The sequence below is a fragment of the Pagrus pagrus genome, assembly GCF_965226575.1.
Source record: "Pagrus pagrus genome assembly, chromosome: 5".
Lineage (NCBI taxonomy): Eukaryota > Metazoa > Chordata > Actinopteri > Spariformes > Sparidae > Pagrus > Pagrus pagrus.
The window spans coordinates 34,534,063-34,560,852 of record NC_140189.1 but is presented as its reverse complement, the minus strand read 5'-3'; the positions used below and the strand labels follow the sequence as shown (position 1 = coordinate 34,560,852).

The 26,790-nt window shown below is 42.6% G+C and overlaps 1 protein-coding gene across 6 annotated transcripts in view; it reads right to left on the bottom strand.

Annotated features, from left to right (window-relative positions):
* rapgef2b (Rap guanine nucleotide exchange factor 2b) overlaps positions 1 to 26,790 on the bottom strand; it is a 122,019-nt gene that overhangs the window by 29,624 nt on the left and 65,605 nt on the right. For 5 of the 6 annotated variants that reach the window (XM_084353723.1, XM_084353721.1, XM_084353722.1 and 2 more), the window contains exons 6-7: positions 25,074 to 25,241; positions 17,915 to 17,932 (exon numbers count right to left, since the gene is read on the bottom strand). In XM_084353723.1, the coding sequence (XP_084209849.1) occupies positions 17,915 to 17,932; positions 25,074 to 25,241 (186 nt within the window). The remainder of the gene's footprint in view (positions 1 to 17,914; positions 17,933 to 25,073; positions 25,242 to 26,790) is intronic. The other variant, XM_084353724.1, reaches the window with a different exon arrangement.

Here is a 26,790-nt window from a genome sequence, read left to right as displayed (position 1 = left end):
TGTATTTCTTTCTTTTCCTATTTTAAAGTGGACACAGGAATCATTGCCCTTAATACTGTTGGTTATTATATATATTATTTAATATATAATGATAATGATGAACTGAACAGTGGCTGCTGTAAGAAAATATTGTTTTTTTTGTGACTTATACACGAACTACAAAAAATGTTGCCCTGTTAATTTAAATTGGAAAGTAGCCTAAAAACACTCATAAATTCAATTCTACTCATGAATACTAGGGATTATCTTTATTTCACAGCTGTGATAATACAATGTTAACAGAACAAAAGATATTAATTAGTCCCACTGCAAGAGCTCAACTTTACACATCATTTCTTATCAAAGCAAGGGAAAGGAAGAAAAACGGAGGTGTTAATTAAATCATCCAACTTCCACAGAATTAGTCAAATACATATATCAAATTTAACAAAACGTAGGACTGAATAAAAGAGTCTCCTTCCTCTACGTGCCAGTTTAACTGCACCTGCTGTCATTTATCAGAAAGTCAAACAGTCTCATGAACCCCAGACTTTCATTTAAGTTTATAATCTTTAGTCACATAATGTTTTACAGCTCCTGAAATCAGCACTGGAGCTTCGTTTGTGGGAACTGAGTAAACTAACAAGAAGAAACTCTGCATACATCAAGGAAACTCCCTCATTAAAGCACGCAACTCGCATAACCTAAATGAACACCAGGCAGTAATGGGGGGGAAACCCCTCTGAGTAATTCATACTGTATAAAGTACGAGAACGCCGTGCTGTAATTAGCCATATCGTAAATGAGCCAACCCACTTCTCTGTGGAGATGACCCTGAAATGTAAAACACACCAGAAACCCCCTGCTGACATTTTAGGAGGCAGATGAATAAAACACAAACAAATACAGCTCTTAGTGCAGCAACAGATTTTGAGGTTTACTGAAGGATGCGCTGTATCTTTATCACATGTATATATTACTGTCACAATCCACCTGTCAGGTGTAAAAGCCTTTTAAGTATATCATTTGTTGCGCAATACCAAAGGTAGGAGTCCCCACCATCTGTTTTGGTCGCCATGCCAGCGAATCTGAATTAAATATTCCCTCGGTTCTATTAGAAACGTGTTATATTACTCCGTTCCTGCCAAAAGTAATATATTACTGTAACACGTTACTTTTGTAACTTGTAATATAACACTGGAAGCTACAATCTGCCATGTCCAAGTGCATTTACTTTATAAGTATATAGCCGGAGAAGCTACCTCTTCATATTTATCTAAAATATTCTGAAACTACCTCATTCACTGTTTTTACCGAACATGTTATTGTGTTCCTACAGTGAAAAATAAAGTTCCTATCCCTGTTTGAGCTAAAGCGATTCTTTGATCAACAGAAAATGTATCTGCAACTATGATACCTGATAATCGATTAATGGTTTGTGTCACTTTTTAAGCAAAAATGGCAAACATTTGCACCTGCGAGTGAGCACCTTCTACACTTTCTATGATTATAAATGAATATTTGGGCCTTCAGACTTTTAATCAGAACAAAAAACTAATCCTGTGACAACTTCAGCTCTGGGAAGTAAAACAGGGCATTCGTCAATGTTTTCTGAAATTTTAAAGACAAAATGATCAATTTTCTAAGAAAAAGATGAGCAGGTGAGTCAATAATGAAAATAATCATTAGGTGAATTAAATAATTTGCCATCTCAAGCCTTGTACTTAAAACACATCAACCATCTGTAAATGTTTAACAAATATTAAGGCTTACAATCTATTTCAACAGATGTTTTATATATTTTTCTAAATGTGCACAATATCGAGCATTTTTTCATATGAATCTCATCATATCTGACTAGAATGCCAGAGGGCTGAATTATGAATTTAATACAACTGCGTAAACTGGTTCACGGGGTCTACAGACGTGAATATTTCATGGCAAAATGTTTTATTTACCAATATATATTTGATACTCAGCAGGGAGACCGCTCTGAGCCGCTTTCAACTCCACTTCTGGCTGTGGAAGATCATCAATATTACATTTTTACACCTAAAAGTCAAATGTGGCTGATTTAACTGGGTTGCTTCATTCATCAGATGGTATCAGAGCTGAATCTAAACATCTAGAGAGTCAGTTTCGTTTTTTACATGTGTATGACGCCAGATGCGGAAAGTAAACAAGAATGTATTAATATACAGTGATTTTAAATATTTCTTCTTGACAGTTAAAACTTTGAACCCAGCTTTGATAAGAGCCAGTAAATAAAGACCAGACTATACGTTTCATGGAAAAATGACAAACTGTGCTGCAGTAGATCTGGTGCAGGTGTGACATTTCACAGACTGTGCAGCCAGACTTTCATCTCGTCTCGTGAGCTCTTAAAGTTAAAACATCAGCTCTGAAGCAGTCTGGGTGTCAGTGTCAAAATGCACTTTGGGCTGTAAATAACTACACTGCCTCAAATAATTTCTGCAGAGGCAATACTATGAAGTCGCACTTGGATGACAAATGGAATAGATTGGGTAGAAATACATCTTGGGAGGTTCATTTGCAAGTAAATGGGTTTGAGCCGTCATCTCTTGAATGTACTCTACGAAAACGCCTGTCGTCACAGCCTCTGAAGCACTCATCTGCATTACGGCTTAATTAAAGAGTTTTTGAAATGTGGGGGAAAAGTGTGTCGCCGCCAGAATTATCACTGTGAAATACTGGAAAAGTAGTTGTGACTAAAATGCTTCTCAATATTCATGGTTTGCCCTTTGAGACCGGGCCACAATAAGACTGAAGGGCTTGAAGGTGCTGTGGCACTGAATTGATTTGGCAGAAGGTGTGGCAAGATATTGGAGACCTTTCTGAGCTGATTGTTGGAAGAAAATGAGAAAATAAGATATCTCGTCACAGAGCACCTCGGCGACAAGAGTCTGAGAGCCAGACAGTCGAGCTCCTGTGGCACTGAGGTGTGATGTGACTACACTGTGTCAAAGATTGCCATCACGTTTAATTATCTGGCTGGCTGCACTAACTAAAATGGTCGACCAGAGGGCCCAGTCAGTCACTAACCCCCCTCAGGCTGCTATTTCCCATCCACTTCCCTCGGGAAGCCTCCAGCTGATTTCCACGTTATTATTACAGGCTGGACATTATTGTGTTAGTGTGACGAATCCCTTTGTCTGTTCAGAGCCGCTGTGATGAAGCCTCATCACGTATCCTGCTGATGACTTTCAGGACCAGAAGAGATTATGGTGCCGTTTATCACTGATGTAATATAAACCTCAGAAGTGAAGTTATGTTGGAGCTGCGTCTACGACCATTTATATTTATCACTGGACATCTGTCGTAAGACTGTTGTGGCTTCGAGGCTTCAATCAAACTTCAAGTTTATTGTTATAAAGGAAATATTACTTCCAGCTGGACATTAAATACGAGCTGCATTTACAAGGACCCTAATGTTCCACTAATTATCTGAATAATAGCCACATCAGAATAGAAATACCTCGTGTAACCGCTTGAATCAGAAGGATTCAGGTGTTTTAGCCCACGTGGAGGCACAGCAGAGGACGTGGATGAGCGTCAGAGTGACAGGGACGATTAATGTACAAAACAACAGCATCAACTTTTTAGTATCCATGTAAACAGTTAAATTTTAATATCAAGTCATAATGATTTCTGCTGGGTTGAATATCGTCCATGTAACAAAAACAACCTGTAGTCAAAGTACTACAGCAACATTAACTATAAAACATCTTGATATTAAAGGACATTGTCCATATCCTATATTTTTCTTATTAATCAACAATTCCAAGATTCAAATCCGACAATGGATTGATCCTAAAATCAAGTCTTATCTGTCTAGCTGAAGCCTGATGAAGCCTGAATGAGCTAAACTTTTGCACTGTGACATGTTCCTGCCAACAATAACCACGGCTCTGTCACGAATACACCATCCTGCTGCAGTTAATACTCAAAGGAGCAGCAAAAGATCATTAATCTGTGGCTAAAAATAACCCTCAACAACTGCAGATTACTTCTGTTTGAGTAACATTTTATTTTTGGACATTATTTGGCCTTTTTTAAAAAGTGAAAGTATATATTTGTGACCTGTTTTACAATATTAATCTCTACAGTAGACATTAATGGACTTGGGGCTGAGAGCCACAAACACTGAGGGGAAGTCAGGAACAGTCGAGAGAAGGACTAAAACATTTACATGGGCAAATAACAAACATACAGACTATCACCAGCCTTATACTTGAAGGATAGAGAATACACTTTAAAATTAAAAAGAAATACTGTATCCAAAAGTAGACGCCTACATTGTTAACATATTCCAGTAAAGTCAATAAATTAAAGAGCTCAGAGGGCAAATAATTGAATATTCTCATTATTTAGAGTACATGACTGGTCATGTGGAGTTTGTCAATATGGCCTTGCAACCAGGCACTGAACTGGTCGACACGTCAATAATAATATCCCCACTGGTTTCCACAGCGAGCTAGAAAAGGTCCCGCCTCCTCCGGACAAACCCCCATAAACCAGAGGTCCCTCCCCCCGGAAAGAGGGAGGGATAAAGGGCAGGGCAGGAACAACGGAGAGGGAGAGGATAATAAACACTTAATCCTTTCTCTCCACTCATTTAGGTCATCCGTCTGTTGGTCAATAAGCCACGGTCCATTCAGTCTATAAGCATGTGGTCCATTGACCTCTTCGGCCCAATGGCATGCAAGAGACTGGGCCAAGATGGATGCCAGTACAACAATAATGACACGCACTCATTAAGCTTTTTCCAATCAGTGGCACGACGACACGGCAGAACATGTACAGTGAAGTGTTAACAGCGATCGATGTGCAGAGTCTGAACCAGCTAAAATCTATACGCACAACATCAACCACGGCATTATTCTCCTGCGATTATTCTCCTACCTTAAACAGGTCTCTGCACTCCTTCGCTCCGAATTCAATGCTCCCTTGCAAACAAATGAAGCGAGCTCTGCCGAACCGCGAGCCTAAAATACGTACAATCAGCTGTCACCGGAGGATTAAGCATCGCTCTAATGCTCGAGCCACAACACCCAGTTCTGCCTACATGTGAGCAGATGTGGCGCTCCTTAAATTACACTGTAGACCTAATGACCTAGATTGCTGGGTGGGAGCCCTGGGTGGAAGCGCTGGCTGGCTCTCAATCTCTTTACCGCCTGTAGATGCTGGGGGTGAATCTGTGCTACTACACTAGATGTCCAATATTGTGGGTGGCCAAGCTGTAATGAACACAATCCTCCACGGTGCACAAAGCAACACACATCTCAAGGACAGCCTCATACTTCTGCTGAAAAGAGTCAAATCCAAATTGTTGGTTTAACAGGTTTAAATTATGGAGCAAAGAACAACAACAAAATGATTTTCCAAGCAGCTAAAAGCGCCTGAAGCTTTGCGCGGCTCCTTTAAACATTTCACATGTGGTTTTAACTTTGTCTACTTGTTAAAAAAAAAATGGAGCGCTGCCAGTTTTGGAAGGCTAAGAGACAGCAGACACATCCAAGAGTTTCCCTTGACCATGGTGGCTGCTTCTCGCTTTCCTGAGCCTCGCGGATCAAGAGATTAAAACCCTTTCTGCAGGGTGTCCGATTAAATGGGCCTGATATGCTCTCCGGGCTTTCCCCTCCCTGGTTACAGCTCCATCGGTCAGTACCAAGCAAGCCAGCAGTTAGACAAGAGGAGATGATTAGCTACAGCGAGGAACTCAGTCCACCACACTGCTTTTACAATCATTGTCAGTTATTGTAAAAAGTAAGCCCTGTTCCTGCCTTGGTTTGTTTGTGGATGCAAAAGATCAATAAATCTTAGAAAGTATGTTTGTTGTCAAGTTTCTTTATATCACTGCCTGTTGTTAACACGATTACAGAGGATATGAGGGACACGATGTCAGGTTATAACAGGTTATATTAGTTGTACTGTATCTGATTTTTTTATCCAAGCCCAGCAAGGCTAACACATCTGGGAGCTGCGCTTCACTACATAAACATTAATTCTATAAAGATAAGGAGACAGTATTCATGGCCAAGCTATCGCCAAGAGATAAAGCCATAAACCTCCATCACAACCTCATAAATCGACATGAATGGTATTGTGATGGTGTAAGTCAACACGTGCCTCATTGCAGTAAAGATAAAACGCAGCTATGTGAATGGAAATCACAGGTCTCCAGGGGAAAGATAAGTAATTAGGGAATTACACATATAGCAGCCAATGGTCATGAGCCTGCTGTGGTGATGTCATTACTGTAATAAGATCTGGTGGCTGCTGTTGACTGTACCCTCGGTGGGTCTCCTGCTGCGGCTAAATGAATATTTACACAAGGCTTCCTTTGTATGCTAAAAACATACGACAACGAAAATCGAATGAAGGGGAGAGAGGATAGAGAAAGACGATAGAAGAGGTGAAATCTACAGAGAAAACAATTTGAAAATCAGTGCCAAAATAAAAAACTCCCAAACCAAACGGTCCGTTCTACCCTGACTGCTGATTATGGAGCTAATTTCCACACGCTGAGAGACAGACACTTGTAAAACGAGCCAATTTTAAATGATTGCACTAATTTTTCTCGTTGTACAGTTGCTGACTTGTTCTCTCTTATTTAGTCTAACATGAGTGTGTTGAGCTTCCAGCATGTTTTGGCTGTGGAAACTTTTCTATCCTGCCAATAACGATTCTTGAATTAGAAGGAAGTGCTAGTTGACAGCTAGCTACCTCCCTCTCCATGTCGACGTAACCAACAACCCTGTGATTAACATTAAGGATAGTTTAAGTGTGTCGAGTGGCTACTAATCAGTTGTCTGAATGTTTCAGCTAAATTCCTTGAAAACCAGTCAAATCAATGGTCATCAACATCAGAGCTGCAGCAATTAATCGTCTTTTAATAAACAATTGATCAATTTGTGTAATTTTCTCGAGAAAAAAGGTAAAAAATCTCTGACTCTTCTTCTTCTTCTTCTTCTTTTCTTCACTCCTCTACGACAATAAACTCAATATTTTTAGGTCGTCAAGAACTTCATCTTGACATTTTTCATCCTTTTCTGAGATATTACAGATTAAAACAACTAATTGATTAATCAAGGAAATGCTCAGAAGATTATTCAACAACTACAGTTGAGCACTGAACTGCCTCTAATATGACACAGCTGTTACAGAAAACAGTACTATCCACACTTAAGATATAGTAAAAAACACACTGCATTTGTATGAAGCAATTTTAGAAAATGCAAACTTAATCAAAACGTGTTCGTAACAGATGTTAAAATAAGCAATAATACAGTTTTAGCCTAGGACACTCTTGTGAGATGGAGGTGTCTGTGGCTCTCAGGCCTCCCTGACTGAAGCTGCACAACCTGCCAGAGGAGGCGGATGAGATGTGTCATCAACAATGTCACATCTATGACTATTATAGGAATATTAAGGTGATTTTTCGTTCGGCATCCGTGCTCCGCGATCCAGGAGACGTCCATCAAAGTGATGTACAGCCCTGCCTGTGTGTGTGTGTGTGTGTGTGTGTGTGGTCCCGGTGCGTGAGTGATGCCATCGGCGCTGACAGCCGATCAATCCGTTTACCGTTCAAGTGCAGATCAGCTCAGGCCTCCTCCTCCTCCTCCTCCTCCTCCTCCGGGTGTCTGCTGCTGGAGCTGCTGGAGCTGCTGGAGCTGCGGCTGCCTCCAGCACCACGGACAGCGCCACCAGCAGCAGCAGCACCGGAGGGTCGGACCGGAGCTTCAGCTGGTGCTCACAAGAGGCGAAAACACCTCAAATATCAACTACACTCATTTACATGGTGGAGTTGGTCGCTCTGTGCTCGTACTGTAACAGCTCCTAGAGGTTAAAAGGTGGGGTGAGTGAATTTAGGGCAGCTCCGTCTCTGCACGCATGACATCACCTCCCATCCAACCACCCGGATCTATCGCTTGGACTCAGTGTGTGTCTCCTCCGATGCAAATGACATCTGGCGGCTAATTTCACAGACACCTACGATCAAGTACTGTCGTAAAACATAACGAGGGCAGAGACGTCGGTCGTTAAACACGCAAACATCTGCACCGCTGGATGTGCGTGCGCCTTTATTACCGGTCACGCATCGACCCGGTGGATCATTTGTTTTCACTTCTAATGAAATATCTGTATAACCAGCTATCATGCGAGGCCTATGAGATCAATACAGTCCATGGTGTGCGTGTGTCTGCGCGCCTGAGTGACAGCAAGCACATGGCGGCCGCTTCTAGTACAACACACTGACACACATCGAGGCTCGGCGGGGCGAGAGGCAGCCTCTGTCCGGGCGTCTGTCGCGTCCTTGGCCTGCCCTGCGTTCATTCGTCTTGTCGAGGCTCGATAGAAATCCGATGCACATCCATTACAGGCGCGGTAATCATATCTAGTGGGTCATAAAAAAAAGAAAGATGGAGAGAAAACGCTGCACGTCGATAGGCTACTTACCGGGGTTTTATCTTGCTGGCTCGGGACTCCATTGCTGTCTGATGCTGCTAATGGTTTCATAATGAAAAAATGTTCTCCGGGCTAAAATCTAACATCCCGGACCTGCTCTATGCCACCGCGTAGACCCCCATCTTCATCCGAGCCCTCTCCCCTCCCTGGCTGCGCCGTCTCTCTGGAAGGAGGCGGCGGCTTGTCAGTTTTGGGAGTATCCGCTGCTCCTTCGCCTGATTACACTCTCCCAACACCAACACCAGCTCCTGCGCTTATTCCAGCCTCCCCGCTGCTTCCCACAGAAATATCTCAAAACCCACAGAGGAGGTGGAGGAAAAATATATCCCTTCTTCTTCTCTTCTCTTCTGCGCGCACTTGACTATCACATCTCCAGCCAGAGCGCAGCGGCGCGCCGATAATAAAGCAGAAAACAGGGAAAAAAAGAAAGATGAGAAAAAATGGCTGACAACACTTTCACTCACGTTTGCTCCCTCCGCCTTCCCTCTCTATCTCTCCGTCTCCCCTCCCTCCAGTGAAGCTACACACGCACACACAAACGCCTTTATGCACCATTAGATTATTTGAAGACCGAGACGCCTCCAGCCTCCGCCGAGGTACTGTACGTTAAACCCAGCGGTTTGTTTGTAACGGGGAGCAGGGGGGATGTGTGTATGTGTGTCAGGGGTGGAGGAGGGGAGGGGATGGTGGTGGTGGTGGTGGAGGAGGAGGAGGAGGAGGAGGAGGGGGGTAAGGACCTCCTCCCTGCCAGACAGTGATGCTGTAAGAGCAGCCACTATATGGCTGTGCTCCTCTGGAGGGGCTCGGGTGGAGGAGAAGGATGCTGATGCACAGTGGAGTGGTGGGAGGAAGAGAAAGGTAGATAGATGGGTGGATGATAGAAGGCGTGGAGGGAGGCGAGGAGCACGGTGGGAGTAATGCCATTATCATGCTCACTTCGGCACAAGACCTCGGTTGGAGCCGGTTGGCATAGTAACGGGATGAAGGAAAGCCATTTCCTGGGCGGGGAGACGGAGACGGAGACAGAGACAGAGACAGCAGCACTTCCTCTTGAGGGAGAGAGCAAAAAGAGGTAGAGACACACAAAAAGAAAAAGAGACAGAGTGGCATCACATCTCGAAAAAGGAAGAGGGAGATGGAGCTGGAAGATAGAGGAGAAGAAGAGTGGGCAGCAAACACACACACACACACACACACACACACACACACACACACACACACACACACACACACACACACAGGCAGCAATGATGTCACTCTGTCACTGTCGCTCAGCTGGAATAGCCATGGCAACTGGGCGAGCACGAGCCCCCCTCAGCCTCCAACCCATCCACCACCCAGCCCCCCCCACCCATCACCCTCCAGGGCTTTCAGTTGCTGTGGCGACGGAAGCAGCTAGACATGGCGAAATGGAGGAGGGAGAGGAGAGGGTGTGTGTGTGTGTGTGTGTGTGTGTGTGTGTGTACAGGAGAAGAGGCAGAAGAAGTGGCAGTAGACCGCCACTTCACCTTCACTCAGCTGTACTACAATGAGCAGCAGCATCACCGACAGATAAACAACGCTGCAGACACAGAAGGAGGGAAAATATGTGTGTGTATGAAGCGTGTGTGTGTGTGTGTGTTTTATGCATGAGTGTGTGTGTGTGTGTGTGTGTTAAGCAAGGTTATTATAGTTCACTAAAGCTCAACTGAGATCTCGGTGTGAAAAAAGCATTTGAACTGAAATAAAAACAAAAACTAGACGATAGAAAAGATCAAGAACTGTCTTTAGAAAAATACTCATGTCGTCACTTTGGTCAAACATTTTCAACACAACAAGCATGAGAAGACCTCGGTGCGTTTGATTATTACCTCCGCTGAGAGGTTACGTTTTCACCTTGGTCCTTTGTTGGTCGGCTGGTTTCTCGGGGAATAATTCATGGACCACGATGAAAAGAAACGGGCATATTTGGGTGGCTGGTATCTATGAATAAGTAAAATCTGATCCAGATCCAAATAAAAATCTGGATCTAAATATGTTTTATTTGATATTGGATTCGGGCCCTGGCGGAGGTATGCGCTCTATTGAGTGCCATGCTAGCTGAGACTGGGGTCTCTGCATGACTGTAAGGCAAATGCCTTTAAAAAGCATTGTGTGTGTTATGTAATACCTTTTCTTAACTTCTTAAATCTCACCCCCACATTATAGTAAAAAACAAAACAAAAATCTTAAACGAAATAAAAACTACAATAACTGTGTTCAGCTGGCAGGCAATGTCTCTGGAGACTCTGATATTGGATACATGAAATGTCCCGTATATGAAGGTCTCCTGACGGAGAGACGTGAGGACGGCTCTTCAGATGACAGAAAGGACACAGGGAACAATGAAGCGTTTAAAGGCCAGCCAAGACAATAAACAGCAGACCTGCTGCAGCTCATATCCACATCACAAAAAATATAATAAGCAATTCAGTTCACAACCAAGACACAAAGGACTTCCTATCAACGACAGCTGTCATAATTCACACTCCATCTACGATTTATAGCAGATGAAGCAGCACATCAACAAGAAGCATCACACCTCAAAAAGTAGATATGATTTTCTTTTGCCGCTTTTCGTTTTGTTGTCACATCATTTTTCTACAATTTTGACAATGTCAATCATTTTCTGTCATCTTGTTCCATTACTGTTATTTTCTTGTCATTTTGATGTTTCAAAAAATAAAGAGACAGATGAAGGAAATGCTTTAATACAACTGTTTACAACTGCCTCAATACTTTGCATATGAAGAAATATCAATAACTAAACCATCATTTTATCACAGAAGCTACTCGTACGTTTATCTCAAGGATTATAAGACACTTAACAGCTATTCTGATCATTGATTACATTAGTGAGCTAAAAACGACCAAGATGAGCTTCCAGATTAAAACAAAATGTTGTTGTGTATTTTTGTGTTTGGACGGACGGTTGGCCAGACACAAGATATCTGATGATGTCACCTTTAGACATGAGAACTGGGATGTTTTTGTTGTTGTTTTCTTTGTTCATTTGTGTTTTTAAAAAACATTTTACGGATTAAACAATCCTCAAAAATCAACCGATAATGAAATTAATAGTCAGTTGCAGGAACCGTGATGCTAAATCTGAGCTTCTTACTTGATGATCGGGTCTAAATTGTGCCAAAAATTGATAATCACTCACATGCACAGACTTCAAATATAAAAATAGTTTCTAATAAAACCAATTACACATTAGACAGATAAACAGTTTTGTGTGTGCAGACAGTTGAGGCTGGAGCTTTTTGTTTTGGCTGCTCTGCCTCAGACAATGCCTGTAAAGCAGCGTACTACTCGCTGGTTTTGGAGCTGCTCCAGTCAAAGTAATGGTGGGGGAGGTGGACGGGGGGAGGTGAGGGGGAGGAGGAGGTGAGGGGGAGGAGGAGGTGAGGGGGGAGGGAGGCTGGAGACCCGGTATGACATCACCTCTCCTGCCCCGAGCCATGATGTAATGTATCACAACAACAAAAAAGCTCAGGTGCTTCGCTGTGCAGCCCGATCATTAACGACTCCAACAATCGCCGAGGGGGAGGCGACCGGGGCATCATTACATCACCGCGGCAACGGGGTCGTGTCTGGGGAATATCAGTCCTTTCTGCCCAACCCCCACTTCACTTAACGCTTTCTAGGAACCAACAAGCCAATTAATCTTTTTTTTCCCTGACTAATCAGAAGCTAAACGTAACGGGAGAGAGGCAGGGGAGCATCGATCTTAGAGGACTGTGACAGTGACGTGAAAAACGCCACTTGAGAATAACAATAATGCACTCGTGCTCAATTGCAGAGTGTGCTAAATGCATGAGGTGGAGGGTCGGGGGGGCGGGGCCTGTCTCATCTGCCATTTGTAAACAGTCAGTGAACCCGGCGTGGCTGCTTCTGTTCCATGCATTTATAGGGTCGGCCGTGTGATGGTGTTTCGCTTGCCATAAAAACCTCATTACGCTGCTGGATGACACACCCGTGCACACACATGACACACACACACAAAACGAGCAGCAGAAAAACATGGCAGCATCCACCTTCTTTAACTTCAGCTCTTTGCAATTCATGTTCATAAACAGGACAATACATACAGACAGCAGTTTGCATTTCAAGCATTTGGCAGAGCAAACAACCAGCAGAGCAACATGACATACTTCTGCATTTTTTTCAGCATTAAAAAGCAGAACAGAGCAGAGGAAAAAACAGTCCTTCAGCAGAGTAAAGCATGTGAATAACGCTTTTATCATTCACTCAATTACAGTTACAGTCAGCCACATACTCACAACCATCCAAAAAACGTAAACAAGCCAAAGAGCTCTGTGACATCTGGACTGAATGTCTGAGACTCAGTTCCTCATCCAGTGTTTCAGTTCCTCATCCAAAACGCTTTGTTTTGAGACCTCCATGTGCCCTCTGAGCTAAACCTGCTTGGAAGCAAGAGACTGAAGGTTGGGTTCAGTGATGTGGTAGCAGAACATACACAGGCTGGAGAAAGGCTTTGGATTTATCCTGAACTCAAACAGTTTCTGAATGGAGTTTGGTGTGACTGTGTTCATACACCAACAAATCCTATGAAAGACCACAACTAGCATTGGGCTCGTCCATCTTTGATTACTACAGACTTCTTTTTTCCTTCCTGTAGCACCTCTGAAGATGTAAGTCATGATAAGCTGGTTACAAATGTGACATTTTTTAAAAGCTCAATCATTTTCTAAAAACACTGGGGACTTAAACTAGGAGGAGACAAGAAGCAGGAAAACACAGGATGGACCAGCAGACATCTAAAGGAACAAAATCATCACCAGAAGAAGAAACTTCAGTTCCTACATCCTGAGTTGGAGCGAGCGAGCAGGTTTTCAGTATCTTGCTCAATAAGACTTCAACAGGACACGACTTCTCATGGACACACACTCAGCATCAAACTCAACGTACTCTGATTTATTGATCTGTGTCTATCCTTGTTCACTGACTTTGTTTCCAAGCCAACTGAACGCCTCATGTAGAGAAAACACAGCCCTGCTGACTGCCAGCTCGGTGCATTAATCCTCGACGTCTGTCCCATTACGACGGCTCTAAATAGCATTGTTAGAACCAGAAAGATGATCTAATAAAGAGACTACATTTTCATAGCCGCTGTGGCCCGAGGGATTATTTCATTCATCAAGCTGTTGTCACCTGCACGCTGCTCTGAAAATAATTTGGCAGACATGCAGGCAGCCAGGCACGTTTAAAAGATTACACTTGTAGGTTCACAAGGGCAAAACATCTGTCGTGCCCCAGCACCTGCTACAAGGTGCATAAATCAAAAGAAGAGAATGAAAAGAGATGCTCGTGGAGAATAAGTGTCAAAAGTAAGATTGTTGGGAGGCGAGTGAAAAGTTGATCAGTTGCTTGACATTTCCTGATCGGGTTAAAGACTAACTGTGGAAGGTTATGAACTGGAAGTCTTTAACTTTGCAATGAGTGGGTGGACTGAAGTGGTGGTGTGTCAGTCAGCTACAGACGGCGTGTTTCGAAATGCTCCAGTTCCCATTCACTCTGTATCAGAAAGAAATGGAAAGAAAAGGCAAAGACAATCTTTAACTTTAAAGTGTCAGATGCACGTGTTAAACTAAAAAAGAGTCTTTGAGGCTGAACTTAGGCACAGCAGTGTTTTGAGCTAAATGTTAACATGCTTCTTAAAATGACAATGCTAGCATGCTGATGTTCAGCAGGTATAGTTTTACCATAGTTTAGCGTGTCAGCAGGCTAATACTTGGTAAACAGCCATTTGTTTTGCAGGTATTTGGCCATAAATCAAAGCATCTGACAAATAATATTTTCACCCAAAGATGGTGCCATATAAGAAGTAAAACGATCACCAAAGTTTCTGGGATTTAACGTGAGGAGGACAAGAATATCTGGAGCAATTTTCATGGCAATGCATCTATTAGTTAAAAGAAATATTCACCCATGACGACAAACGTCAACCTCATGGTGAACAAGAATATCTGCACAGATTATGACAATCCAGCCAATACTTTTTGAGATATTTCAGTCTGGACCGACATGGTGGAGCAAAGGACATATTGACATTGGACCTGCATGATATGAGGAAAATCTACAACTTGCGATAGGCATAAATAAATATTGTCCCATATTAGCTCTTCTCTCCTTCCTCAGCCATCTTTGCTAGCTAACCTTGCAGTCGCCTCCAAACTGCCACTAATTAATAGGAGCATAGCTGGGAGCTTTCCATCTGATAGGTCAAATGGTCACACATGTTTAAATCGTCATGATGATGAAAATATGGTTTTCTTTTTTTTTACTAATTGACATCAGCACACTTAGAATATCTTTTAAAAGCACTACACTGTTGTATGATTTGCAATGCCTCTAAAAATGACCAAACAGGATGAAGTCCATCAGACAAGAGGCAGAAAGAGACAGCAGCCTCGATAAAACACTGTGATGCAGTCGTAAAACAATTTTTTAGTGTTGGACTCAAAGAGTCTCTCAAACATCCACAAACTACTTGGCTAGCTGGCTATAAAAAAAATATACAACCACGGGGAGAAGAGGCCACAACAAAGCCTTAAAACAACTTCAGTGATGATCAGAAATGTGTAAGAGGGAGGACTGGAGAGTGGAGAGAGGATATTTCCTTGATGGGAGCGAAGTCATTATGTAAGGCTTTAAACTGCTTTATAGTGTGATCTGTTATGTAAAGTCAGACACAAATGGTTCTTGGGTGAGCCATAATTGTTCATGTGGAATCTGATGTGTTAATTGATATTATCCTTTAAAGCTTAACAGTTCATCACATTGTGCAACTTTATGTAAGAGGATATTACATCCTGCTGCTTTTATTCTCCACTGTACCGCTTAATATTCTCATGGCTAATACCAGTATTAACCCAGTGGTACAGGCATTTAAATACAACACTATTATATGAAGGTTTAATGAAAGTCTCCTTTTCATGTCTGTATGTCAGACTTGCACCAAACCACTGTGATCCCAGTCTTTCATCATCTGTCTTTCTCAATGTGAAGATGCATCCAGGGGACTGTGCACTCGAAATGAAGCAAGACAGTTTTACAAATTTTATTTTTAGATTCATACGAAACATATTTTAACCCTTATTAAACCAGACAAGCCGAATCAGCATTGTTATTAATATCTCAAGCATCTCCCGCAGCACTGTCGAACACCAGCTCAGATCAAACCGTTCTGCTGCGAATTGTTTGGAGGGATTTTGATCAAATCTTTGTGACACAAACAACAAAAACAGTTCACTTTGTTATCACCGCCACGCAGCCTCATTACCATGGAAAATAAATGTCATCTGCCAAACCTTTTGAAAATACTCAGCTTTCAAAAAGGTCTTTGAATGTCAGAACTGACATGAAAAGCACATCAAATGTCAGTTAGTGCGTTCTCTAACACTGGATGAGGAATGAAGCACGGCCGCTTGTAAATGAGTAGCTCGTTTTTCTCACTTGCACAACCCACAATTTCAGCTGTTTTAATGGAGTATGAGGACTAACCAAAAATATCTGCTCTACTTCCATCAAAGCAGAATGTCTGATATTTGGCTATTTATAACCATAAACACAGATTTAGCTCTCGGTGTCTGTGCTGCGAACGAGACGAGAACACAGAAACAAAGGAAAACACGACAACTGAAAACAAGAATGCATATTTACTGCATTACATACGACTGTTTCCTCTTTTCAACCATCACCATGGCCACGTTTGTCATCTTCACAGTGTTTACTGAATACAAAATAAGCTCTTGAGCTGAAACAATCGGTCGATTAATTGATCAGATGATGGACGGAAAATTAATCAGGAAGTATTTTAGATGTTAAGCAAGAAATCCCCAAAAAGTTGAATATCTTTGGGGTTTGTGTCGGGCTGCAACTAACAAATATTTCATTGTCGATTAATCTGATGGTTATTTTCTCCATTAATAAATTAGTTGCTTCTGAAGAAGTCGATTTGTGACATTACATGTGGGTAGCTGCTCCGCTCAGTCTCATTGCTTTTCAGCATGAATAGCGATCTAAATAAAAGCTTCATAAACCTTTTAGCCAGAAGAATGCCTTAGATATACATATATATGTATATATTTAACTAATTAATCCATTTATTGATTTAATAGTTGACAACTAATCAATCAATTAATGCAGCTGCAGTTTAAATAATTTGAATATGTCAACTTGGGCTTCAGGAAATTATGACGGACCTCTCTACTTTATGGCATTTTACTGGCTAAATGACTGATCCATTGTTCTGACAGATTAATCAATAATGAAATAATCCCTAGTTGCAGCCCTAAAAAGCTGCTATTAATAATTTTGAACAAACACCCAAAAATAAAGGATTGCGGGAGGCGAGAAAACAAAGTGTACAATGCTCCGTTTCTTCTTTCACCGCTGCAGTTCCTACACAACGTCTATTCAAAACTGAGGCTTTTGTATCTGGGCACAGCTGAAGCAGAGCAGGTTGTCACAAAGGACAGCTCTAAAAATAGGAGCTTGGCTCTTTCTGCGGCCGAGAGTGGCAGGTCTGTTCTCCCTGCTCTCGCATTTCTCAGCAGGCCGACTGCTCAACACCTTGAGCTCTGATCTTTTCAACCTCTTACTTGCAATCCATTTCTGCTCGGACACGGCAGGACTTCATGAAATACTCAGGGGTGATATATACACTAGTACCAGGAGTATCTGGGGATGGTGATACCGTGCTTATGTGCTTTATAACTAAAGTCCATGCTGCATATACTGGTATTCATTTCTATATATAGCTGCTTTATGCTTGGATAAAGGTCTTTAAATGCCATCATAATCCAACACTTAGCACATTCACAGCACCACTGACAGAGTAAGGCAAGACCCAACAGAACCACACCCCCACAGCAGGGGATAATAATAATCCATACAGCCTAAAGACAGTCAATACCATTATCAAGCACATCAGCAGAGAGCCACAGTGTTTGAGATCAATCAGCTTAATTGTTGCCATTATCTCACTTCACAGGCCCGTAAGCTCCACCAGAGTGATGTGTATCATTTCTCTGTCGTCATCCGACAACGTGAAGTCCATTCTCAACCAAGCGTGCTGATATTTCTGATCACAAACAGGATAATATGCATGGAAGCGGAAGAAGGTGCATTTTTATCAAGGCTGGTTTGATGATGTGGTTAATACAATTGGAGTGTGGTGCAGGCTTCCCTCTTTATCAGCATCCATGCCAGCAAATGGAAGGTATTTATTAAGGAAGTCTACCAGGAGCTACAGATACGACAAATGGGGAACAGACGCAGATAAACCCTCCCCCAGCAGAAACACCAACACAGACAGCTAGAGGAAGCAGAACACACAAACACACACAGACTCACATAAAGTGAACGCAACAGACAACGTTGTTAATAGATACAGTACCTGAGGTTTATTGCATTCCTGGCAGCCGAGTTAAAGGAGAGAGCCATGAAAAGAAGCAGAGGAGATGAAAGTTATCAGACATGCCACTTGCCAGTTGAGGATGTGAGAAATAGTGGGTGGAAGCTGCTCCGACATGTTAAAATGCAGCGTTCTGCACCAAACTGAGAGAATTTCCATGTTAGACAGAGAATGAATATAACTGCATGCGACTGCATCCTGAAATCTTCTTTAAAAATCTTTTTAGTCTTTAACTTACTTCTTTGCCGAGTGAGAATCAAATCTTTGATTAGTTTCTCTTGTTTGTTTTTATGCTTGCTGATTTTCCTGTCATATTAATTTCTATAAAGCATGTGATTTCCATGTCAGGCAGACAACTCCACTCTTTCCACTGCTCAAAGGTAAACCTGTACTTGTACTGAAAACAGAGTTTATATCAACCCAAAGTCTTTTCAATAGTTCTGGGACTCAGCAGATTAATACAATTTCAAGGTGAAAATCCAACTTTCTCAGTGCTCTGAGCCAAGGACAGGTAGGGAACACAGACACGTGCATTATTATTCTGGCTTGCACACACTTCTTCCCGTTCAGCATGCCTGCAGATTACTGAACAGATCACTTTAACTTCTGCACCTCCTCATTAACACTGCAGGGCATTTTTTGACCTCTAAACAGACAATAAGACTCCAATTATAAGGTGCTATATGTGTAGCGGTTTTAAAAGTAACTTTATCTTTTCCAAATTAACTTTGAAACCTTTGGTGCAGCTGCCTCAAACACATAAGACCACAGTGGAGAGAACGTGTAGCCCATCTCAGTACAGTCAGCTTTAGTCTAGTGTTAGATATTCTCAATGTAGGTCAAACTGAAAAAAACTGAAGAAATAATGGACAGATTCATCGTTGAGGTTTTAAGACACTGGCTTGTGTTTGTGGTCTATATACTATCTGTTGCATCAAACATTTAACAGGCATAATTACAAAATTAAAAGAATCACAAGAAATGATGAATTAAGCAAATTGGTCAGCCAGGGAAAAAACAAAATCGAGACAATACATGAATTCAGCTCACAGATACGACTCCTCTGCACTTCAGCTGCTTGTGCCACCGCTAGCTTCACAGACAGGATGAGCTACCTCAACAAAATGTTCCTATTGAAGGAACAGTTGGACATTTTGGGAAATACACTGATTTGATTCCTTGCTGACAGTTGTATGAGAAGATCACTTCCATTCTTATGACTGCATGGTTAATATCAAGCTTGAGTCAGCAGCTGGTTAGCTTAGTGTAGCACAAAGCCTGGACACAGAGGAAAACTGCTAGCCTGGCCTACGAACAAGAACTTGTTGTTTTTATGCTCTGATTTGAATTAGTATTAAAAATACAAGACACAGTATGACATGTTGACTAGTGAACTTTGTGAGACGCTGGTTTTGTCACCTTTGGACTGAACCAGGCTAGTCGTTATGCTACGTTAAGCTAACCAGCTGCTGGATCTTGCTTTATATCGAACACACAGACATGACAGTGGTACAAAATCCTCCCATCTGACTTTTCCTTTAGAAAATGTCGAAAGGCTTCAATATCCCAGCGAACACATTCTATTAAACTGCAATTCTGATTCCGATATAATTAATTTCTCTGCCTGCCTAAGTTTAGATACAGTGAGTTTGAAGTTCATGTGAAGTGAGGCTGTGGCACGTGATGTAAAATCAATTGCAGACGCCTGTGAAGACCGGCAATCTTTGCATTCATTTATTGCAAAGACGCTCTGCACTCAACATTTTATAGGAGCTCTCAAACATAAATAGTTATCAGAGAAACTGACGAGTGAATCATCCTTATCTGCAATACCTCCCCTTCAGTATATAACTAGGAGTGATTAAAAAGTATTCAGTAGATGAGTGAGCAATGTCACTGTCAAGGACAGTCCAACAGAGCACACGATTGCTGATGGACACTTTGGCTGTTGCAGGGATTAAACCTGTGACCTTCTGATTACAGGGCGGCCTCGCCTAACCACCAGGCTGCCCGGGTGGAGGAAAAGAGTAAAAGGAGTATTGATTGTCTGCCTCCTGCTGCTTGTATAATTATAGAACAGCTGTTTGGGGCCTTGGATGCCCTATTGGCTACTGAGTAAACCCATAGGAGGAATATTACTCATCTGCTCAGAGAGTTCGAGGTGTCTGAGGAGCGTATGAAAGCATGCAGAGGAGAGGAGGGAAAGAAAAAGAGGACAAAGGGTAAACAGGATAATGGAAATTACCATAACCTGTTACGGATATAAATCAGCAGCGTAGCGTTCAGTAAACACGAGGCCACACATCACCGTTTCATTTTAAAGTGAGTGACAGACAGAATCTGCACAAAGATGTTAAGTGAGTTGCTGAGCGAGAGATCAGGGAGTAAATCTGTGTGTGCATGTGTGTGTCTGTGTGTGAGTGTGTGAGTGTGTGTGCGACAGGTCGACAGCACAAATGGCTGCTGATATTAGAGTGTGAAGAGATAGAGTGTGAGATAAAGTGCAAAATGGAGAGCAACTGAGGAATGGAGATTATGAGCCTGTGCAAAGGAGAATATAGAAAGATCAAGTGTGTGTGTGTGTGTGTGTGTGTGTGTGTGTGTGTGTGTGTGTGTGTGTGTGTACATAACAGAGTGAGAGAGTGATGCCAGAAATAACTGGTGTCCATTCTGAACAAGGCACCCAAGTGTTAACCCACTGCTCTGAGCACACGGGAGACGTGTGTTGAATCTCAAACATTGTCCTCTTTCACTGCCTTGATTTATCCAGGACACGTCTATAAACAGACACTTTTTCATTTTTTTATAGTTTCATGTTTCTTTCTTAAACCTTCAGACATTTACATTTCTGGATCTTTGCTTCTAATGGCGTCCAACCACAAATGTTAGCTCAAAACACAGCTGTGTTTCTTTTGAATGAGAGCAAGTTAAATGTGATAAGATATTTCACATGACAACTGAGCTAATTTTAACTTTATAAGAGCACAACGTCCTTCAGATACATGAGGATAAAACTCGCGTCATGTAATCAGAGAGAGATGGTAACAAAATAAAAGAGGGCAATCTTACATCATGCCTTAAATCAGAAGCTTTTAATGTTTAGTAGTAGGCGTAGAGTTTGGCTTAGACTGTAAATCTGACCAGTGCATTAGAAGAGAAGCCAAAACTGCCATCTTTCACCTTAGAGATACTGCAAAGGTCAGTCTATTCCTCATGCTCACACACAAGAAGCCTGCATTACTGTAATGAGCTCATATGGGAGCCACAAGCTAGCGAGCTCATGAGGAAGACGCTCAGGTACAACTTGTGAAGAGTTCTGCCCTGAACTTTACATAAAACCAAAGTTAAATCGCTGCAAATATCTGCATTTCTTTCAGTCATTCACAAAGGTTGTGTATTTTGCTCATTGATTGTACATCACAGGCGTGTACTTAAATTGCAATCTCGATACAAATATGATTAATTCCATCTGCCTTTAGATGCAGTGGGTTTGAAGTTTAATCAATGTCAGAACCCTCTCAAGCCAATCGTTGCTCCATTTATTGCAGAAGTTCCATCTTTCACCTTATTATCACAAAGGTCCTTCTAGTCCTAATGCTCAAACACGTGAAGCCTGCATTACTGTAATGAACTAGTATCTGCAGGAGAAAGCGTCAGACGATAAAAATAATAATAATAATAATAATAATAATAATAATAATAATATAATACCTGAAAATGTAATGGAAATGAATTTGGATTATTAGGCTTCTTCATAGACACATTTCAGACGACCCGTTCATATCTTCTGACTCTGATTCAGCTGATGAAGGAGCAGAGACTTCAGGGTACATGAGACTGTTAGCAGTAACAAGAATCCCCAAATAACTTCACTGACAGACTTGATCGCCTCCCGAGTCTGTTATTATTGTGTTTAACTGTGAAGCACATTGAATTGACTCAATGAAAAGGAGCTGCCTCAATCAAGATCGACTGATTCTGATGTTTGATTCTGAATTTAATCAGTCGACATATCTGACAAATACTATTAAGCACATTTCTCTCTCACCTTCGACCTCCAGGACATAATAATCGTCATAACAACATCCAAATGAAGCCATTAAGGCCAAATTCTGTATTTATGTTCAAGAAATAGCTCGCATTATGTTTAAACCCCAAGAGCCAAATAATCCTCACTTTATACAGATAATAGCTCTGCTTCAGATTATGGTGAGGAGTGGTGGCTGTGCGCGTGCGCGTGCGTGTGCGTGTGCGTGTGTCAGCACTCCCAGTTGTTACGTAGCATTAGTTTTATATTTTGAGATATTAAGCTACAATGACTGAGCATGTCCAGTGTGTTGCTGAGGGACAGCAGCTGTTCAGACACTCTGACACACCTAATTGTTATAGAACAAACTACCCAACAGTGCGGTTAACATTAACTCTACAAGCGACAACATTTAAGTGCTGCTCATATATAAATGCATCACTAATAATACTGTGCAACTGTCTCTAACATGAATGTAATGTTTGAGATACAGCGAAAATACAAGAGCTGAAACAACTCGTTGATTAATCAATCAACTGAAGTTCAATTAACGATTTAAGTCACTTACTGAGCAGAAATGCTCAACAATCACTAGCTGCAGCTTCTCAGTGTGAGGACGTCACTTTTATAACATTGTTAATTGAATAACTTTTGGTTGTTGGTTGAACAAAACAAGAAATCTGAGACATCATCTTTGCTCTTTAGTCTTATACCAACGATATTATAGACTAAACGATTAAAATAAATAATCAGCAGAGTGATCAACAATGAAAACAATCATCTCAGCCCTACATGAAGCACATTTGAGCAGATTGAAAGCGTCAGATCGGTTGCCGCTCTGATGTTTTCCTACCTAGCCTCACATTTGCCTTAAGAGGAGTGACTAAGCTGAATAAAAACCTTGCCTGCCGGAGAGATTTCCTTTCTTCAATCCCAAGTTTCTCCTCGGTGCATTTCTCACCTCCTAAATATGCCTCGGGGTAGGAGGGAGGAAAATCTGAGCGGTGCCTGGCATTCTCAATGCTGGAGATTAGCTCGCTATGTCAGCTTAGTATCTGCCCAGATTCAGCTTCTCTGTCGCTGTGCTCCCCTCCACCCCTCTGTCAGCAGCAGCAGCAGCAGCAGCAGCAGCAGAGGCAGCAGCAGCAGCAGCAGCAGAGGCAGCGTACTGCGCTCTTGCTAACTTAGCTCCCTTCCCTACTGTACTTCTAAGTGCACTCGAGCAGAGCCCATTTGGGACTGCTGGTTGCCATGGCACCCGCTCCATCCTTCCCACAGGAGCGGTACTAGAGCGAGGAGAGTGGAGTGTGTGACGGGAGATGTCGGGCCATGAGAAAGTTCAGTGCAGTCTTTTGAAAGTAAAACACAGCGAGTCTAAATTTAGGAAACAGGGTGGGGCCGGAGGGAGGCAGGAGGAGGAGGATGACGACTGCCGCATTTTCCCTTTTTTGAGCGTGATTGTATCAGAGTGTTCCAAGGAGAACTGAGTACACTGACAGAACCCCCAAGGGAGCGCCGGGAATGAAGGGAATGCAGTGAAATTGTGCAGAACAGGAAAAACTGCATGTAACAACTGCATGCTGGGTTATTTGCATCATTAGTGTGAACGTTCTTAGCTTCCTATTCCCAGGGAAAGAAAGCGGAGAGGGGAGAACGAGCAAACAAACTCTTCCTCTGCTGGAGTCGAACCCCCTCACAAGGTTACAGTCCTCCAGTACGGCGCTGTGATTGGATGAAGCTTACACTGTCACATTTCTGCTTTCATTTTTGATTGTCGACATCATTAAACTATCTTACAAACACAAAGTTTGCTGAGATTATGCAGCCTATAACATACTAAAGCAGTGTTCAATAAAGAGTTTTGTCTGAGAACTAAATCAAATATAAAGCATATAACCCTAAAAGAAAGCTGAACTGTTGACTATGTAAGTCATAGTTTTACATGTGCAGAACAACTTTAAGATTCATGAAAAGAGGCAACACAATGTTCTCAGTTTCCCAAACTTTCTTCGTCTCGTTAAAGTGTTCACCTGTACGATTGTCAGGTGTATTTTGAGCGCTCTACATTAAAACTATCTTATGTTATTGCTGCAAAGATGCACCGGTTTTCATTTTTTGCTTGTGGTCCCTGGTCACAGGTCAAAGTTTAGGAGTTGTGAGCAGAACAGTTCAAGTGATTTTCCTTTCATAGGCTCCTTTCATTTTATAATTGTAGAGGCCAGAAGATGTTAAGCTAGACACTACGTCAGAAGACGGAGGCAAACACTAGAAAAGAGTCCAGTTTTTGATCATTTTTACCACAAAAATCATCTTTTGAGCCTTTCCATTTATCTCAGACCATAAATCCCTAGTTTGGGAGCCACAGCTTTAAAGACAAAACTTTCGAACCGAAAAACTTTTCTTGGTCCATTCATCATCAAATAGCAACATGCATTTGAGAAAAAGTTTCATTCATTCTTGTCATTTTTCGCCTGCACATCAAAGGAACTGTATGACTTTATGCACCTTTGTGTGCTTTGGAATATGCTCACATTTTAATCCTCTTCACATGTGTAGAGACATCTGAAGACAAGTGCTAAAGTGAGCAGGTGTGTTCAGGTGCAAATGTTGCACCTGACATCAGAAGACAACCATAAGAAGCACAAACAAACAGGCGTTCAAGAGGCAGATATGGCACAGACAAGGAAACTATAGGATGCTCAATGAACTACAACACATTTATAAACAGAGGGTAGATCGACACACTGAAGCCAGCAGAAGCTACAGACATTACACACAAGTGTAGCAACTTCAATCTAGCAGAGGAGGGTACAACAACAATCAAACACTACAGGGCAGAAAGCTCAAGATCAGGAGAAGAGACTGGAAGTGCACCCTGTTGGGACGAGGGTGCACTCCTCCAGGACACCACACATCCACACACAACATCCTACAGCCGAGGGTCAGCTCAGGCTACCGAACACAGAGTTGGTTAAACAGGGAGCACACATTTTCAGCGTGAAGAAGGAGAAGCACGACACACAAACAGAGCAACACTGAGCCGCCTCAGGAGCACACAGCGATCCACCGCAGCGAGGGTAAACACACCGAACTGAAGCGCAGGCTGCAACTCACCGTGTGGTATCCCCGGGCTATGGGCGGCTTGCCGGTGGGGTACGGATCCACGGTGTCGATGATAGTCTGCCTCTCCCCTTTCTGGTTGATCTTCCGAAAGCGCCGACGGGACTGTCTGTGCGAGGCTTGTCGCTGGAAGTACTCCTCATTTTCATCCATATAGTCCACCTGGAAATGATGGGGATGGGGAGGGAGGGAGACGGAGAGAGAGAGGGGAGTGACTGTCTTCATCTTCATTCACGCCCATCCCCACTCCTCCCCCCAACACACACACACACACACACACACACACACACACACACACACACACACACACACACACACACACATCCCAAAAAACCCCACCCTCCTACACTCCATCTCCCATTCCTCCTCCTCCTCCTCCTCCTCCTCCTCCTCCTCCTCCTCCTCCTCTTACTCCCGCCCCTCTTATTGCGTAAAAATAGAAGTGTGTGTGGGCTTCACGGTTGCACACCTACGTCAAAGGGTTCTCACAATACGAAAAGAGACGGAGAGAGAACGAAACACGGGGATGAGAGAGGAATCTGGAGTGAGGGAGGGAGGAAGACGGTGATAAACAGAGAGCAGATGAAATTTCTCAACTCTCTCTGTCTCTGCTAAACGTATCAACCACAATGAAATTACATGTTAAAACAAGATAGAATCCCTGTTCCATTTTTAATGAGCTGAAAGGAGAAAAAAAGACATTTTCCAAGTGGAAACTGGCACAGGATGCCACTCAAACAACGCAGGCAGTGAAGTCATCTCCTACAGCTTTCTAAAGTATTTTTGGTTTCTTAAATGGGACCACTCTGTTGCCTGGCGGCTTTGGGTCATGATGGAACAACATATTTAAGTTTCTTCTCTTTTTTTTGGGACCCACTCCTCTTCCTCCTCCTCCTCCTCCCTTCTCACTTGCTACTTTCACTGCGGCTTCACATTTCACAGCGCTCAGCCTTTGGGATTACACCACTAAAATCTCTCTCCGCCGTACCAACTGCTGCCATGACAACGGCAGGGGAGCTGCGTGTGAGTGAGAGCACAAGTGTGATTGTGTGTCTAATTGCGAATCTCTGAGCGATGGGTGCAAACATGTGTGTGTGTACAGTACGGACACGTGAGCGGCTTATTTTTCTTTCTTTTGACGTCTCTCCGCTCGCCGTTGTGAGCGTGTGCATCTCTCGGTGCGTTCCTCAAACTTGTAGTAAAGTGGAGTATCCATATCCATGAGCACAAAACCCTCCTCAGTAATTACAGGGTGGGTTGGCATCTATTATAGCAAAAGGGGTAAGGCCAGATTGTCTGCAGCGAGCAGAGCAGAGGCTGTTATTACCGAGGGGTTCGTGTGAAGCTGATACGGGCTCAGTTAACAGAAGCCCCCCCATCTACGACGCACATTCATAGACACACAGCAATTACAGTATGTGAGAGGGAGGTCAGTGAAGACGTGCGGTGACGGCAGCAGCAACAACCGGTCGTTATCACATACTGGCAAGAAGTGGGTTACATTTGATGTCTTCCTTTAAGAGAGGATCTGTACGAGCTTGAAATGGTGGAGAAAGAGTATCCTGCGTTTTATCAGTGGACGAGTGTGACGTGTTGGCTCCATGCTCCACAGTGCTGAAGGTGTCTGGCCAAAGTAGTCAAAATATTTGCGCAGCTTTGTTCACTGCCTCTCGACATGATGTTGGCCTGCAACTGGTCAACAAAATATTAA